The sequence below is a fragment of the Thunnus thynnus genome, chromosome 1, assembly GCF_963924715.1.
Source record: "Thunnus thynnus chromosome 1, fThuThy2.1, whole genome shotgun sequence".
Lineage (NCBI taxonomy): Eukaryota > Metazoa > Chordata > Actinopteri > Scombriformes > Scombridae > Thunnus > Thunnus thynnus.
Genome location: NC_089517.1, coordinates 8,997,776 through 9,016,366, shown reverse-complemented (window position 1 = coordinate 9,016,366; position 18,591 = coordinate 8,997,776). Strand labels below are relative to the sequence as shown.

General features: G+C 38.2%; 1 protein-coding gene across 1 annotated transcript in view; it reads right to left on the bottom strand.

Moving 5' to 3' along the window:
• Positions 1 to 1,916: 1,916 nt before the first annotated feature.
• luzp2 (leucine zipper protein 2) overlaps positions 1,917 to 18,591 on the bottom strand; it is a 165,615-nt gene continuing 148,940 nt past the window's right edge. The window contains exons 10-12 of the mRNA XM_067575340.1: positions 16,584 to 16,688; positions 9,902 to 9,976; positions 1,917 to 2,817 (exon numbers count right to left, since the gene is read on the bottom strand). Coding sequence (XP_067431441.1) covers positions 2,710 to 2,817; positions 9,902 to 9,976; positions 16,584 to 16,688 — 288 coding nt within the window. The 3' untranslated portion in view covers positions 1,917 to 2,709. The remainder of the gene's footprint in view (positions 2,818 to 9,901; positions 9,977 to 16,583; positions 16,689 to 18,591) is intronic.

Here is an 18,591-nt window from a genome sequence, read left to right as displayed (position 1 = left end):
CTTAATCTCCATGGTAACCCCTAAATGAAGCTTAACAATCTAAAAAAGAAGACAGTCTACCTCAGCACAATGTCAACACTGCATGTATTAGTACAGTCATAGTGTTTCCTTCTTAAAATTAGTGCTGACACTGTGCGGTCCACTACCTTCTTTTCATACCCATTTCTTATTGTGTTAAGAAAACCACTAGATTTTTGCAGTTGTTAGGGTTATAATAATGTGTCTCCTAAACAGTAAAGCAAATGACACTAAAATGAACTGTATTATCTTTACAATAGGCAGTATTTTGTATTCACACTAACCACAAACTATTCTCCTCTTGGCATGGTGCATTTGAAGACAGGTTTTTTGTAATTGTCCTCAAAAATATACATGATTTTCACAAGCAGTGAATGGGAGGCAGTAAAATGAAGATGGAATACAAAAACCCACACTGTCACTTTGATCAAATCCCAAGCCTGTGTACTTCATAGCGAGCTTGACCATCTTTCTTCTCTTCTATCACTTCGGCTGCTTGCAATTCTGAGGTTTAATGGCAGCATTTGCAAAATCCGCCACGGGTCTCCAAAACCCGGCGTCAGGCCCCTTTTGTTTGCTTCTCAGCAAGACGTAGACCCAACCTGGAGGAGGCACTCAAACCTGCAAAAAAGATGGATTATGGCCCTAAAATAGAGCTGTGCATCTGTCGTCTAACATTTTCCAGCCTGGACACTCTTGGATCCAGTGACCGCACCAAATGTCACACAAAGGGGATGCTGTGACCACCAAGCTGCTTTAAGCAGTTGGTCGCTTTCAAATCTCAAAGAGGAAGCATAGAAGTATTTCACAGTCAAATATGGACTTAAAACACATGACAGAGTTATGCCTCAGAAGATTTGGATCATGGTTTGGAATAAAAGTGGCACATCATAATATACATACTGGTATAACATGGTAGAATGTTAATGATAGGTATTAGGTGGAAATAACATATATATTCATGCAGCTTTTTTTGTTTCCTTATACACTTTCTCTGTGCAAATTTAACCGCGGAATTGTTTTCGAACTGTGTGTTTATTCACCTGTGTTTATTGTGTGACTGCTCAGACTCAAAACTGATCTCAGAGCCCCCCTGAGAACTCCAGTTCCTTCTGTTTACTCCAGTTTCTGTACATTTAATGAAATGAAAAACATTTTAACTCACCCTGTTGCGTGTTTGCCTGTTGGTGCCTCCCAGGGCTAATTTGCATCCACTCGCTTCAATGCATTGACCTTACATGCAGTTGGGTCAACTCTAAAATCCACTTTCACTTTTCACCATCTGAATACACCTTCAGAGTCATCTTTGTGAACTCGGCTGTATAATGTTGTTGCATTTCTGGGTAGCAAACCTCAGACTTTGTGCTGTTTTCTTTGTAAAATGTCCTTAAAATCAATCTGGTAGTTACATGAATCTAAATATAGTTAAATAAACCCTGACTTTATGGTGACAATTGTATTCCAGTAAGATGAATAACATAGATACTTGGTACTTTGCTGGGCAACTAACTGTACATCACATCATACTTAGAAGGCTGTGTTTGGCTTGTGGATACAGCTTTCAGTGATCAAATAAGACTCCAGTAAACCCTAAAATAAATATTGCCTACAGCTGGTTTATGAAGATCCTCAGTCATCCAACTGGATTTGGGTAACAAGGACAAAAAAGGTCAGATCAGACAATTATTCAACATAAATTAACTTTGAGAAATGCATGATGTATATTCCTACTTTTTGAAAATTTAGCTCTGACCTCACAAGTGTCAAATACTTCTCTGACAACTCCTTCCAGTAGTACAACACTATGTAATTCATATTCATGAGGTGTGATTGCTCTTTGCACAGGGCAACCTTTTCCTGCTCTGATCACAAACATACTCACTCATTTCTTTCCCACAAATAACAATTTATTCTTCACACATTTACTGAAAATTACAGTTTATTGAAAGGACACAGAAAGGTCAGATAACACAGATACATGTAGCTAGGAGTTACTACTCAGTGCATGGCACATTCTCAGGGAGACGACCCATTGTGAGTCTTTGGCTCTTTGCCTCTGGAATGTTAAAGGCAGAAAGAGTGCTGAAATATTAAATGTTGAACAGTTGGCCAGCCAACTTGAGCCTCTATATTTCAAAATGTGGAGGAGTAAATAAACCTTGCTACAATGAGTGACAAACAATATTCTAAGTTGGGTAGTAGTAATAGTAGTAGTAGTAGAAGTAGAAGGAGTATTTTTTTCTTTGTCAATTGATATACTTATCACAGGATACAGTGTCAGACCTCACTAGTGCAAAGGGATTTTTCTAGAAAGATCACACATTTAGAAAGCAGTGTCTTCACTCAGAATAAAACTCAGATAAGTAAACAACAAATGAACAATCATGAAACAAGTTACCAGTGCCATTGCTACCTTTTTAAAAAGAATTTCTAGAATGCATGCCATTTTACTATGGAGGTTTTCAGATGACAGTTTGAAATTTGTTGACAATTCCAGTGTCTCAGCTTTTGCAAACAATGCTGATATGTGTATGTGTAGCTGTGTATGTGTGTGTGTGTGTGTGTGTGTGTGTCTGTGTGAGCATGTGTGGACGCACATATGTTTTTTTGTGAGAGTGCGCAAGTGTGTGCTCTTAGAAAGATCCTCCAGGCAATGCAGAAGCTCTGCATTCTGGATGATATGCCGTCCGCTCAGTTGTATTTATGTGGCTTTGTCTTTTTGCTGCTGCCTCCCTCTGCCTCCTCGCTGCCGTCTGAGGGCTTTGTGTTGAATTTTCCAGTCTGCGCTTGGCTCCTTTGCTGTTAGGTTCAGAAGATAAAGATTCATAATGAGCAAGACTGATACAATAATATTCCACAGTAGACATGTGGTGGTCTGTAATTTGAGAAGGAAATGCTCTTAAATATCTCTGGGATGCAAAGGAAGTAGTTAAGCATTTAAGATAATATAATATTAATTAGTAGCGTTTCATTACCAATACTATAATTATTGCCATTACTACTGGGCAATAATTACACACTTCTAATTCCTCTCTCGCTCCTGGTTTTAGCTTGAACATGCCCCCTTATGTTGGGAGTGAATGTGTGGGGGTGTGGAGTAAGGCAATTACAGCTGCAATGATTAGTCGATTAATAGATTAGTCAATCATCAGAAAATTAATTGGTTCAACTGTTTTGATAATTGAATAATTGTTTTGGTGACTTTTTAAGCAAAGAAATTCTATATATTCAATCATGGCAGCTTCTCAAATGTGAGAATGTGAAGCTTGTCTTTGTCGTACATGACAGCAAATTGAACATCTTTGGATTTTGGGCTGTTGATCAGACAAAAGGAGACATCTGAGGATGTCACCTTGAGCTTTAAGAAATTATAAAAGGCATTTTTTGACACATGATTAATCACTGGAAAAAATAATTGGCAGATTAATCGATGATGAAAATAATCGTTAGTTGCAGCCCTAAAGGAAATGACAGATTTTTAAAAATGTTAGTGTACAGGGCAGCACTATTTGATTGTCACTGGAAAAGTAGATACCCACCAAACAAATAATAAAGTGACTGTGCATATAATTTACTCAAAAAAGTGGGTTTAAGTCACTAAAATACTGAAATTTAATGGTAAAAACATCAATGTAACTTTCATTTCTCTATCACAATATGAGTAAATCATTGTAAACACCTACAGTATGTGGTGATTAACTGCATATCTTTTGTACTTTTAAGATAAGAGTTGATCCCTGCAGGGCACTCCTGCAGAAGGGTTTTCATTGATCCAGTTCATGTGATATACAGTATGTGCCAGTGACTAACTGACCACATGACATAAAAGTTGATTAGGACCACCCAAGTGCAACACTGAACAAGTCGCTGTCCATGCAAATGAGAGTTTGGGATGCTGGGGGCTGTGAAGGATTAACAGGTTGTGTACTCCTCATTTCGGCAAAACAAGGCTATATTTCTGGGATGAATTTAAATGAGCCTTTGAAATACAACAGCCTTGTCAACTCGTTGGTTTCGAAATGCTGACTTTGAAGGAGGTAGTCCGGGGATTAGCTACTTGGGCTGGGTGATATCACCTGAAACCATGACTAATTGTCACATTTACCTTGGTAACATTTAGTGAAACAATATCTCATTAAATACACCTGTGCACAAGAATCTGAAGGTCTTGGGGAGTTCTACTACATATGTGAAAAAAAGTTACGTAAAGCCTTTTGTGGTTCCAGTGGGAGCTGTGTAAAATTTTAAAAATTAAATTACTTCAAGTAATGTCACTTGAGTCGATTGCATGTTGGCTCATGTTTTTAAGCACAGTTCTAAGCTTCAAATGTATTTTCTTCCATTTTAAACACAGTGATTGTGTGCTGGGCTCTGAATGCTGCCAGTGCTCAGGTGACCTACACTCATTTCTGTGCCTGAATGCATCGAGTGTAGACACAGATGGAGGACTGAAGCTGCTGCTCTGCTAACATGCTACTTATGCTACACCTCCTGCATTGACACCGTGTCATACTGAATGTTCATTGTTAAATTCACGGTTTACTGCTAACCTGACTCTGCTCTGATGACCAGCTCATGTGCCTGTCCTGGGCACACAATCTCTCTGCAAACTTGCTACAAAATCACACCTGACTGAATGCTTGTAAGAAGCTGCACTTAAATGTAGCTGTGTTTTGTTCTGTATCTTGTCGACTGACGCCAAAATGTGCCCACATGACTGACATGACATGTTTTTCTGCACCTGCCCCCAGCTGTTTTTACTCCAACAATGACTCATTTTGTCTATCAGACTTACAGTAGACTGGAACTGTCTGGTTGAATACACTGTTTAAAATTACTCAGTGGAACAATACCGACCCGGTGATTCATGAAATTAATTCACAGCACACTCTGACTGGTTGTGTACTTTGGCCTATAGGGTTAGATTTGTTTTTGTACTTTCAAGGGGTAGGTAGCAGCCTGTATAAAGGGAGGAATTTATCAAACGTATTGATGTGACTGAAGTTAGGTCAGTTAGTGAGTCATAATATTGATTTTTGGTAACTTTGCAATCGATTGCCCAGCTTTAATGGCTACAGAATCCTGCTGGTTTTCATCTTAGGCATAGAAGGAAGGAGTTACACTTGGGACGCAGATTGAATGCAATTAACTACCTGGTGGGATGGAAGACCAGCACTTCTCTGGGTTTTGAAGAACAGCAGCGAGAGCAACACCAGTCTGTTTACAGTTCAGTGGCATGTTGAAACACAATGCAGTCTAATAGAGGTGTGTGTGTGTTCCTGTTATTTTCACAAATTCCCTCTTGTATTTTAAAGACAAAATCATTTGGGCTCCAATGTATTGTTTTAATGTGATGCAATTTTCTTTGGTATTCTGAATAATTTTTGGCAATGGCATGTTTAAATACAGCACACAGGCACTAGAAACAAATTCTCCAAGCAAAGCATCTGTTTAGTGTTTGCCAATGTCACTTTGGAGAATACCTTAAGGCTTGCTGGCTGCTTGCAAATTATTGAGTTACACATCACTCTGCATGGCAGCGGGTTACAGTTCTACCACCTGGCTTGAAGCAAAATAAACAGAAAAGAGGCAACATGCAACTCTACACTTATCCTATCACTTTCGGGGGAGCATGAAAGTAAACTTTGTATTTGACCATATCATTTGGCAGTTGTGTTATTACAAAATACTGAGCAGTGCATTTTTAACTGAAGTACATGGATGTGTGTGACTGAGACTGGGTACTCAATAACTCTCACTTCCTTCTGCAGGCAAGCTTGATCTCTCACTTAATGCACTCTTGTGGCTTCTTGCCAAACTCTGTTCCCGCCCACTTTAATGTGGGTTTAGGATTTTCTTTTTTTTTTTTTTTTGTGAATCCTATTTATCACTAGCAAAAACTCCCTTAAGGACATCTTATAGTTTTTGTGCAAGGGTGGGTTTTTGGAGAAACTTGCAACAGCTTTATCAGCTGACAATGTCAGCAGTCAAGCTGATTAAAAACAAATGTACTGTATATCTAACAATAAAGTTTCTGCTATTGCATGGTACGTACAGTTCTGACTTTATATTGACTTATTGTGCACTGTGTTTTTCATAAGGATGGATGAAGAGAAATCTTTACAGTTATATTTTTTTTTCTAATAAGATGGGCCAAGATTACAGTTCATAGAGAGGCTTTATATCAATATATCTAGTCTAGTCTATAAAATACAAAGAGATTCCAGAAACATGTGGAGGTATAAATAAAATAATTTACAGCTAAAATGACGTACGTGGGCGTACACTTCCCACTTTACTAGCTAGGCAGGCAGAAGGTATAATTATTTTCCTCAGATAATGTTAGCAACTGAGCACAAATGCCACCATTATTTCTAAAATACAATAACAAACATAGCAGGTTCTTGTCCTAATTCTGTCGCTATTGGTAAAACAACTATTTTAACAATGCTAAAACTGACAGACAGATGAAAGACTACTTGTTTTGTTTAAATAATAATAATAATAATAATAATGATAATGATAATAATAACAACAATAATAATAGTAATAATGATAATAATAATTTGAACATTTATTAATAATGATTTTGAGCAACTGCATACTTGGTGCATAAACTGTCTTTGAAACTGCTGATATTTTTCTCCTCACATTCTAGCTGCTGTTCTTCCACTTGCACCTTTTTAATGAATTCAGGAATGTCAGAACAAACAATACTGGTGCTACTTTGCTTCAGAGATATGCTGTGTTGTTTAAGAATGTCAGAGTTTGCTGAAGTGTTACGGAGTTATATTTTTGACTTAAGGAGAACAAGTTACTTAACTCACAAAGAATCTTAATGGTGGGCTCCAGCATGATACACCATACATTTGAACAAATGTTACACAGGTTAGATAGCATACTCTGTTTCTTAAGTCTACACAATATATTTACAAACCCAGAACAATGTTATTTCCTCCAATGTTGTTGACATTATAGTTATTCTGGCTGAAAGCTCCACTGAGGGTGTCTGGTGTTGGTCTATCAGACTTTCGATCTTGAGGCCACATCCGCCAGAGCCTCTTTGTCTGATCGGTCTGCCGGAGGAGACTGAGTAAATAGACGAGGGCTTATTGTACAATATATCTCACCTACAAAGTGCAGCTGTTGCTCTGTCTTCCTATAAACCTTTCTTTGTGTTGCGAGACTTAAAGAATTGCCTTTTCTTCCGGAAGTATTTGAACATAAGGGGAGAAGCCACTCAGGTTCTCACTCTCACAAATCGAACATGAGAGCACATAATGAAGGTAGAGTAGTGACAGAAATAGGGGGCACTTTAATGCAGATTGATCCACAGAGACCGGAATGCAGATCATTACTAATCAAATTGTTTACTACCCGGTGAATGGCAAGTGCTGTGCATGAGGGATACCAACAGACAGCAAGCAAAGAGAGCTGATGGTAGATATAGTGTTGCAACACAATGTGAAAATTTTCCAATTAATTAGATTAAAAGAAAAAAAAAAAAGTTTTTCCCCAACAAAAGGTTCATGTATAAGAAGTAATTAGCTGAAATGTTACTAGTTTTTAGTTCCCAAACAAAATATTGTTGTTGTTAAGGTGGACATGGTTCGACGATGCAAATTCTTTCTATTATTATATTTTTTTGCTGGTCATGCATGTTGTGTTGTTGGTACAGCAAACATGTTACATGTTACATTATGTAGCACTATATCACTATCTAATACAGAATACCATTATCTTGTAATGCTTTGAATCAGTGACAGTCCTTTGTTGTATTATATAAAAAAAGCAATTGTCAGACTGTCTTTCTTGCATAAAACAAACCAGTGAAGTCAATTCTGCCCATTTGTCGAGATTTTTTTTTTAAATATTCTCGCATTCTTGTGCAAATATTCTAAAAATGGAACGCTGCCACTTGGAATGCAAGGCAGTTGCTCAGTTACACAGTATTGCACTGAATTGAAATGAGATGCATTGTTTTGCTGTACCATCTGCCACCTCCAAACAGGTGTGACTCAATTCAATAATATGATGAGGGAAGCAGTTAAGCATAGGCTTTGGCAAGGCATTGACATTGGCACACTGAATATTAGATTTTAGCAGATTGGTTGCCTTATTTTTAGGAATATGATATAGGAGTTGTACATCCTTCCATCACACTGTGTCATCCGTTGTGCTTTGTTTCACTTCTTTGTTTTGTATTTTGTTACAAACCGAGTTGAATTAGTTTGTTTGGTGATTAGTTAGTTGTCTGTGTAGTCTTGCATTTCATGAAATTCTTTAAGACATGCAATGTCTTGCTACATTTTTTTTTCATTTTTCTTGTTGAAATTTCTGTGTAATGCAAGAAATTACGCTCCGAATAACTATAATAGTCTAAAAACTGCTATAATCTGTTACAGAAGAACTAAGCAAAGGATAAGGCTGGTGATATATTTTTTTATATTTTCTGTGTTGACAAATTTTAATGTAGCTACTGTCTCTGTGCCATAGACCTCCATTGTTGTGCAATAATTATTAAAACACGTCAACAAAGCACATCTTTGCACTGGGTGACATATTCTCATTAATGTAAACACGGGCACTGTCCCAGTCCCACATATATGTTATAGATGGTGAAAATATTCCACCCAAAAAATCTAAATTTACTTCTGTTTTAATAATGTTAGCTAAAATTACAGTGCCCAGCTGGATAAAGGAATTATTTAGCATTTTTATGAAGCAAAACTATATTTGTCACCTGTTTTTAAGATTTACATCTTCAGTCAGAACCAATGGGCTTAGGGTGGGGGCCACAGATGGAGTAGGGAAGGTGGGAAGTACTGAGCCTTCCCTACTCTTTTCCCTACTGAATATGTTGTTGGTTTTAGTCTTTTCCAGTAGTGGAAAGTAACTGAGTACATCTACTCAAGTACTGTACTTTACTTTATTTAAGTATTTCAATTTTATGCTACTTTATACTTCCACTCCACTTAATTTCAGAGGGAAATATTGTACTTTCTTCTCCAAAGCATTGATTTGACAGCTTTAGTTACTTTTCAGATGAAGATTTGACACAATGGATGGTATAACAAGCTTTCAAAATCCAACACATTGTTAAAGATGAAACCAGTGGTTTCCGACTTTTTCGTCTTTTGACTTCTTTCAAAAAGCAGTGTTTAGTCAGTGTCACATTTCAGATGTCTATGAGTTGTTAACGGCCCCACCAAATAGTGATTTTTGCTCTGAACTTCTTTCATTTCAATAAATGTTCAAATGATCCAGTATTTCACAAAAAATCAAAGATTAGAGAAACTGAAAACAGATTTGTTTATCAGATCTTTGCTTTTTCTTCTCTTTCCTGGTGACCCTTTGGAGGGGCCCAACCCCTCGGTTTGGAACCACTGGGCTAAACTAGCTAACTGTGTGTATGTATGTAAAGTAGTTTAAACTAGCTCCACCTCCAGCAGCTACAACAGTAACATGCTGCTTACACACTGATGCTTCAGTATTAATAATCTAATGATGTCATATATAATAATATATCAGACAAAATGGATACTTTAACTACATTTTACAGCTAATGCTTATGTACTTTCATTAAGTAGGGTTTTTCATGCAGGACTTTTACTTGTAATGGAGTATTTTTACATTGCTGTAGTGGTACTTTTATCGAAGTAAATGATCTGAATACTTCTTCTGCCTCAGGTCTTTTCACTGGATTTCTTGACTATTAGAAAAATATAGAGACACCAGCCTTATCTCGTAAGACAGTTTCACTGATGAACTGATACACATTTTTTTTAGGGGGCAAAACACAGCAAGACTGACAACACTGCAGTAACAAGAATTCTACAATGTTTGCATCTGTTATTTCCATATAGATTCAAGTGAAGCTCACCTGCTGTGGTTCTGGTAGCTTTTTACTGTCTGCAGCCGATTCCTCCGTCTGATTCTGGAAGCAGTCGCCCCCCGTCTATCGGAGGAGAGGGAAATTATTTCAGAGTGCAGATTGCATGCTGGGACTGTGTGTATTCAGTGAAAACACATGAGATGAATAGACTTCATAATAATAATAATAATAATAATAATAATAATAATAATAAACTTTATTCATACAGAACTTTTCAAAACAAAGTTATAAAGTGCTGTAGGATTAAAACATTTCAGGACTGAGGCAAACAAAATCAGGCAATTAAATTTATGTAAAAATTAAATGGAATAAAATCCCCAACAATAAAGATTAAAAAAAGACAACAACAGTATTAATAAAACAGGTAAGACATGTTGGAAATAAAACAGTGTGCTAGAATTAATAAAAAGGCTTTTTTTAAAATATATGTTTTGAAAAATGATTTAAAAGATTTCACTGATCCTGCAAGCCTCAGATTCTTGGGCAGGGAGATCCAGAGCTGAGGGGCCCTGACTGCAAAAGTCTGGTCACCTTTAGTCTTGAGCTGGCAGAGCCCTGCCCGAGGATCTGAGCCTGTGGTCTGGCTCATAGGGGAGCAGCATTCAGCAATGTAGCTGGGAGCTGAACCTTGACGTGCTTTAAATGTGATAAGTTAAATCTTAAAATCAATCCTTAAACTTACTGGTAACCAGTGAAGAGAAGCTAAAACAAGGCTGATGTGATCTTGTCTTCTAGTATTTGTTAAAAGCCGCACTGCTGCATTTTGTATCAGCTGAAGGTGTTGAATACAATGAATTACAGAAATCTAACTGAGATGCCTGAATACAATAAATTACAGTAATCTAACCGAGATGCCTGAATACAATAAATTACAGTAATCTAACCGAGATGAAATAAAAGCATGGATGACCTTCTCGAGATCAGGCTGAGAGAGAAAAGACCTGATTTTTGAGATGCTCCTCAAGTGATAAAAATATGATTGAACAATGTTTGTAATTTGTTTTTCAAATGAAAGGTCACTGTTAAATATTACACCTAGGTCTCTGGCAGCAGGTTTGATATTTGTCGACAGGGATCCAAGATGTTTCTGTAATATGAGGATGGACTTTGGAGGACCAGAGAATTATTTCTGATTTGTTTTTGTTTAGCTGGCGAAGGTTTTGGCTTTATTTCTGCCAGACAAGATAAAAGATAATGAAAATTGCCCCCTTCATTGGTTTTTAATGGGACATAAACTTGTTTGTGATCTGCATAACAATGGTACTAGATTTTGTGCTTATGTATATGTCATGGTCTAGTGGCAGTATATATATTAGGGATGTGCAGAGGGCCCAGTATTTGTATTTGTATCTGTATTTGTTGAGGCAGCAAAATTATTTGTATTTGTATTTGAATAAAAGTGGAAAGAGGCTTAAAAATCCTGTTTTTGTTTTTATTACGCTTACAATTTTAGAAAATTAGAGATGAAAATTAAAGTGATGTCTAAATTAAGAAATATGTGTCATGTAGCAGGTGGATGTGACTCCCCTCATTGAGACCTGCTGATAGACGTAACAGCGGAGCAGAGGAGAGAGACTGAGATAGCGACTATAACTGACCTGCTTGCTGGTATTTGACATGTTTTGTTTTTTTCTTACCAAAAACAAATAATTTTAAAAATATTTGTATGAAACAAATATTCACAAAAAACCCACTATTTGTGCTTTGCCAAATAACGTATTTGTATTCGGGCACAGCCCTAATATATGAGAACGGGATTTTATATATATATAAAAATCCCCTTCTCACCCCCCTCCCATCAGGGGTGGTGGTGTGTCTTCCTCAAGTTCGGGTCCTCTACCAGAGGCCTGAGAGTTTGAAGGTTCTGCACAGTATCTTAGCTGTTCCTAGGACTGCGCTCTTCTGGACAGAGACCTCAGATGTTATACCTGGAATCTGCTGGAGCCACTCTCCCAGTTTGTGGGTCACAGCCCCCCAGTGCTCCAATTACCACTGGCACCACTGTTGCCTTCACTCCCCACATCTTTTCTAGCTTCTCTTTCAGCCCTTGGTATTTTTCGATCTTCTTGTGTTCCTTCTTCTTGATGTTGCTGTCACTTGGGATTGCTACATCTATCACTACTGCCTTCTTCTGTTGTTTGTCAATCAACACGATGTCCGGTTGGTTAGCCATTACCAGTTTGTCAGTCTGGATTTGGAAGGTGCAAAGGTTGGTCTGCCTGGTCTTGCAGTCTTGGGTGACTGCTCTATCGACCAGTAGCTGGTGCTTAGCACCCCTGGTATTGCTACCAATTCCTTTCTGGGCCCTGCTCATGTATTGGGCCATGTGCCTATTCATCTTGGCCGCTATGATGCCTGACAGGAGCTTCCATGTTGTACAGAGGCAGGTTATTGGCCGGTAGTTGGATGGGATCATGCCCTTCTGGGGGTCCTTCATGATCAGGATTGTCCGCTCTTGGGTTAACCACTCTGGGTGCATCCCATCCATCAGCAGCTGGTTCATTTGTGCTGCCAGGTGTTCATGGAGTGCAGTCAGTTTCTTTAGCCAATAGGTGTGGATCATGTACGGGCCCGGTGCTGTCCAGCTCTTCCTACCTGACAGTGGTTCTTGAATGTCTGCCATTGTAATGGTCACTGGATCTTGATCTGGGAGATTGCTGTGGTTTGCTCTTAGATCCACTAGCCACTGAGCATTGGTGTTATGTGATGCCTCCTTCTCCCATATACTCTTCCAGTATTGTTCAGTCTCAGCCCTGGGAGGTTCTGTTCTTGTGTTATTACCTTGCCACTGAGAGTACACTTTGGATGGTTCGATGGATAGCTCAGTGGTTTGGTGGCTAGCAGCGGGATAGCACAGTGGTTAACACTGCTGACTCTGGCGCGGGAGTTCGGGGTTCGAATACCGGCCAGGGCGGGGTAACATATCTAGTGTGGACCCTTAGGCAAGGTCCTTGATGCTGCTGGCCTACTTCAGTATGAGTGAAACTGCAAATTCGAGAGTCATACCAGCTCGGAGGTCGCCCTGGTCAACAAGGTCCACGTCAGGTGTTGGGGAACCAGGACACCCTGATGAGAAATGGGCTACTGGAACAAAACATAGACGGAGCAGGGCAGAGAATAGGGATCTGTTGGAGAAGGGCTACATGCAGACGTTGTGGGATATATGGATGCTTCAAAACCCAACATCTAAGCTGAACGAACCAACTAGCTCAGTGTTCCAACATCCGCAAATGCCAACTACTATAGAGATTGATGTGGTACAACGAACATGCTCCGGCAAGGAGCATACATATATATGTATATAGGTGCCAAGGGTGGAGAGACTACTCATGACTCATGACTACTGAGAGAGTTCTGTTTGATAAATAGGATTTAAATCAGTTTTATACCAATGACATTAATGATATTCCATTGACTTCCTCTGAAACCATACAATCATCCAACTAACATTCTTATACTTCTTATGACAAGCTGTTGATATGTGATATGTGATATGGTTGATGAAATAATCAGTAGATTAAACATTTTATTCATTTATTGTTTATTTTTTGAAGCAAAAATGCTAAACATTAGCTGGTTCCAGCCACTTAAATGTGAGGATATACTGCTTTTCTCAGTTTCACATCGTCATTGTAAATATCCTTTGGTTTTCGACTGTTGGAAAAAAAACAAGCAAATTGACTATGTCACCTTGGGCTCCTGAAACTTGTGATGGGCATTTTTCAGTATTTTCTGACATTTTATAGACTAAATAATCAATTGTGAAATAATAAATGCTGAAAAAAATCATTAATTGAGGCCCTACAGAATGTTTTTTCTCTTACAGAATTGTAAGCATGGCTCCGAGCAATGTCAAGACACTTCTATTCTGTGATAGTCTTGAAGCCGTTTTGCTCCCATGGTAATAATTTTGCCTCCATGTAACATTGCTGCAAATCATTGTGGCCAAAACATAGCTTCATACAGGATGAACACAAAACATTGTCACTAAAAAGTCTCTTTAACCTTTAGCTAAATTGTGAATTACCTGCTTGAAACACTGGCTGAACACAAGAATATTTGGATACACCTAACCACAAGCAGGATGGGTGATGAACAGAGGTGAACGCCTAGATACTCCATAACACTGTGAGACAATCTCAAGCCTAATGCATTTTATATGAAATATATATATTTCAAGTGTGAAGTCTGTGTAGGAAAAGCAAAACATTTGTTGGATTGCTGCAAACCTATCACATTTAATTTTCAAACTGAAGCACAGACTGCAGGTTATACACACTCAAACTAACTGTCTCTCCTCATTTCCTCCCAGCCTGCAGGGAGAGGAGGACAGGAGAAGATGTGGCAGCATTCATGAGAAAACACAATATCTGAGTCTCTTTTTCAAATACTGTATGTCTCCTCTTATCTGTATCAGAATGTTTCTCCCTCTTGCTGTACAATTTTTACAACCTTGCCAAAATTATATAATCAATTATGGTATACCAGTGAACAATAGTTTTTGGCATGATTTCATTAAGGAAGAATCTCTTTGACACAGTTTCCACAGAGGGTAATTTGCTTTCTGGGTGGCATCCCTTCATACTCCTCTGTCTCCAGTGGTCTATCAACTTGTATCCGTAATAGTTCTTGATAGCCACTCGTCAAAAATCCTTACGGACCTGTTTTGCTTCCCCTGCATTCTTCAAATCCTCTTGGTTTTAACAGGGTTGGAGATATTCATTCAGAGCCTTCCTGATAGCTGACTCCTCGCAGTTGCCCGGATCCTAGACAAGCATGTCTATGACTCTAAGGTACCAAAGCCCTTCACAAAAAATCGTAACAGAAGAGGTCAATGATTGCTTCTCTCTCTCTTCCCTCAATAAATGATTTCAAAGTGTCAGCGAGGCACTCAGCTCACTCAAATGTTCAAATGAAACCCCTTCTTATAAAAACATATTTGCACTTAGGAAAACTATTTTTTGAAGACTATTTTTATTGCTTCTGCCCCAAAACTTTCAGTTTGTCCAGTTATGAAGGGGGACTGCTTTTACAATGTTTAATCTGTTGTTATACAAACCTTTTTTTTATTCCTTAAAACCCTCACAGGTAAGACCCTCCTTCAGTCCTGTGTGATCCATTGGGAAAACTCAGATCTTTCATGATGAAATCTTTACCCATAAAAATTGTGTTCCATGTAATCATAATCTCCTGTGTCCAGAAAAAGATTTCTGCATTTCTGTCTTGAGTCCTGCTCAACAGCTAACATTTATATGCAGGGTTAGAACTAGGGATGTGCAGAGATCCCAGTATTTGTATTTGTACCTGTATTTGTTGAGGCAGCAAAATCATTTGTATCTGTATTTGTATCCGAATAAAAGTGAATCCTGTTTTTGTTATTACACTTTTAATTTTAGAAAATTAAAGTGTTACAATAGGTGTTCATGTGTGTTCATTTGTGTGTCAATAAGTGTCTTACGAAGGACGTCCCACACTGGGTCTTGAACTGTCGTCTCCCAGAGCATAGACGACTGCGCTGTTTACTAAGCTAAAACTTTAATCATCGCCTCATTGCAGACAGACCTCTACCTATTTATACACCCATAACACAGAGACAGCACACCATGTAATGTGTAGGGAGGAACCTAAAAGGTGATTATTGCTTTTTACTTTTCATTTATTGCCTATTTTTTACAACCTAACTTTGTGGAAAGGAGAAGGGGAACAACAGGTTATGGAGAGCCCCTTGGGAGCACTTTGCATGTGTCAGTAGCTCAGCTTTATCTCTGGGGGACACCCCAAACAAATAATTTTTAAAATATTTGTATGAAACAAATCGTATAAAACCCACTATTTGTGCTTCGCTGAATAATGTATTTGTATTCGGGCACACCCCTGGTTAGAACAAGTAGCACAACATTTGTGTTGTAAGAGGGCATTGAGTATCATTTGGTCATATTTCAAAACAAGGGATTAATGCGACACAAGACAGAGCCAAACCTTTGGCCAACTTTGAGAGTAAGCTGCTTTCCTTGCAAAGTAATGTATGTACTGTCATTATTGTCTTTGAATCCAACAAAGTTCCACACAGCACACTGCCTTTGTCATCACTGGGGGTTTATGAATGTATATGTTCTTCCTCATCATCACTGGGTATCCAAGATTATGGCTCTGTTTGTTGTTCCTATGGATGTTTTTCTTTCACTGTATTTTACACCACTGTTTCTCACATATGTTAAATTTATTTACATTACTGTTCTGCCTCCTCTTTCTGTGATGCTAGCACTTGTCAATGCAAATATGGCAAATGATGAGTTTGAATTGAGTTTGCAAATTTAAAAACATTAATCATCACCCCTTACAGACTAATTTTGCTAGCACTAGTGGGATTGATGTAATCTTTTAGTAATGTGCAAGGAGAAGGGATTTATCCAAAATATAACAGCAATTTGCAAGTTGAATCAAATTTATGAATTGAAGCATGTGTCATCAGTGTTCTAAGATTAAACTTGTTGCAGTTCTTGCATAAAGTTTTCCAATTAATAAACATAATGAAGACACTTGGAGCAAAAGTGGCTTGTTTGATTTCTGATGCAGGACTTGAGCATGAATTCAGTGAACAGATGAACGTCATGGAGTCAGGCCCTCAGGTCACATAGGCCATTACAGTTTAATTACTCTGAAGGCTCACCTTTTCCATCTGGCACTCTTTACCTCCGCCACTCTCTCTCCTCATTACTCCAATGTTCATGGGTGATTTACTGGCAGTGACAATTCTCTGAACTTTGGAGATATCCTGTAGAGAAAAAGAGAACATTTCAACTTGGGGTTAAAAATAAAATGTGTAAATGGCTTGTTGATGCAGCAGTGGCTCTGGGGTTCCTGAAATGTAATCAGATCTCACTTAAAGGTTCATAACGGTTATACTTATTCATTTAAACAAATTTAATTTATTTATTTGTTGTAAATAAATCATCACTGGAATGACTGTGTTGTAACAGGCAGCAGGAAGGGCAAAAGAAAGACAGCCAGTGCTGAAAAACTAAAAAGAGAATTATTGAGGTACTAAGGCTTGGAGGTGAACAGAGCAATATTCTACAACCACATATCCAGTACTAATTTCAACTATTGCAGCTATAAGCCAGAGTCCACATCCACACCATCACACCAGCTATTTCAAAAATTTGGTTTACAAATTAAGCTTTAAGTTATAAGTATTGCATATGTTTTTTATTTTAGTTGTCAGTAAGGAAACATACAATATAGAACCTTAATATTACCCTAACAGAGCTAGACATATAACCTTAATGTTATATGTCTAGCAAACCAGATACTAAAAGCAAATCTTTCTCTTAGAGTTCACTTTGTTTAGTATTGTTCAGGTCTGATTTTGTTGAATAAAATGCGAGTGCACTGTTGTCTAGCAACTGACTTACAGGTCCCAGAAGTTGGACCTTGAAACCAGCATGAGATTGATGTTTGCATAAACATACACAAATCAACTGTGAGTGAAAAACTAGTGTAATTCTGGGGACAGAGTTGGGCAGTGGTGGGCAGAGGAAACAAAAATGGTACTCAAGTAAAAATATGGTTACTTTATAATAAATTTTACTCGAGTAGAAGTAAAAGTACTCTTAAAAATAACTACCGAAGTAAAAGTAAAAAAGTATCTCGTAAAAAACTACTCAAGTAGTGAGTAACTTCATTAGATGCAATTTATTACTTCCATGTACATCTTCCAAACTATCTTGTCAGTAACGAGCTAACTTTTTTTCACTAATTTTCGAAAAATATGTCTTTTGAAACCAATAACAATATTAGATGGATGTATTACAACACATCCTCAACAAATGTGAAGAGCACATATATTGTTGGGATAGTTCAGATTTTTTGAAGTGGGATTGTATGAGATACTTATCCATAGTTATTGTATTACTCGCAGTAGATGGGGGTTGACACGCCCCCAGTTTGGAGAAGCAGGCAAGAGTAGCCTACCGGCATGGAAACAAAGCAATGTACTGCTGTCCGTCAGACAGCCCTTTTCTTTGGCACTACATTTTTTCAACCTAAGAACTTCAGTTTTCCAATGCAAGCCGCGGACTTTATTACGCTGCAGATCAGCTGTTTGGGTCAAGAAGTGCAGTTGTGAGATCAGACAACTGATCTGCGGTGTTATACAGTGTGATACTATCCAGTTATTGATACAATTGCTGTTGTCGTGTGAGCTCAGCTGAATATAAGTAAGTAGCGAGAAGTATAGCCCAATGTAATGGAGTAGAAGTACATATATTTTATCGCAAATGCACTCTTAGAAGTACAATTTATTAAAAAACTTTACTCAAGTACATGTAACGGCGTGAATATAACACGTAACTACCCACCTCTGGATTTGGGATTTACTACTGCGAGAGCTTCAAATGATGGACAATGACGTTTCAGTGAAGTGACCCTCTGTAAAAACAGCCAACGTAATGTTAAGATAGTGGGAGGAGCACAAGATGGACAGTCTCTCTCTGGAGATGGTAAAGCAATCTATACTACTACCTCCTGAAATGATCTCCACATGAAAACATATCACTCTTGTGAGGTTGAGGTGCTTTGAGTCAGTGGTGTAAGAGATGCCCTGTGCTAGAGACCGTGGCAGCATAGCATGGCAAGCTTCAGTCTTGCTGTTTTTTCCATCACTCGCTAGAAATAGT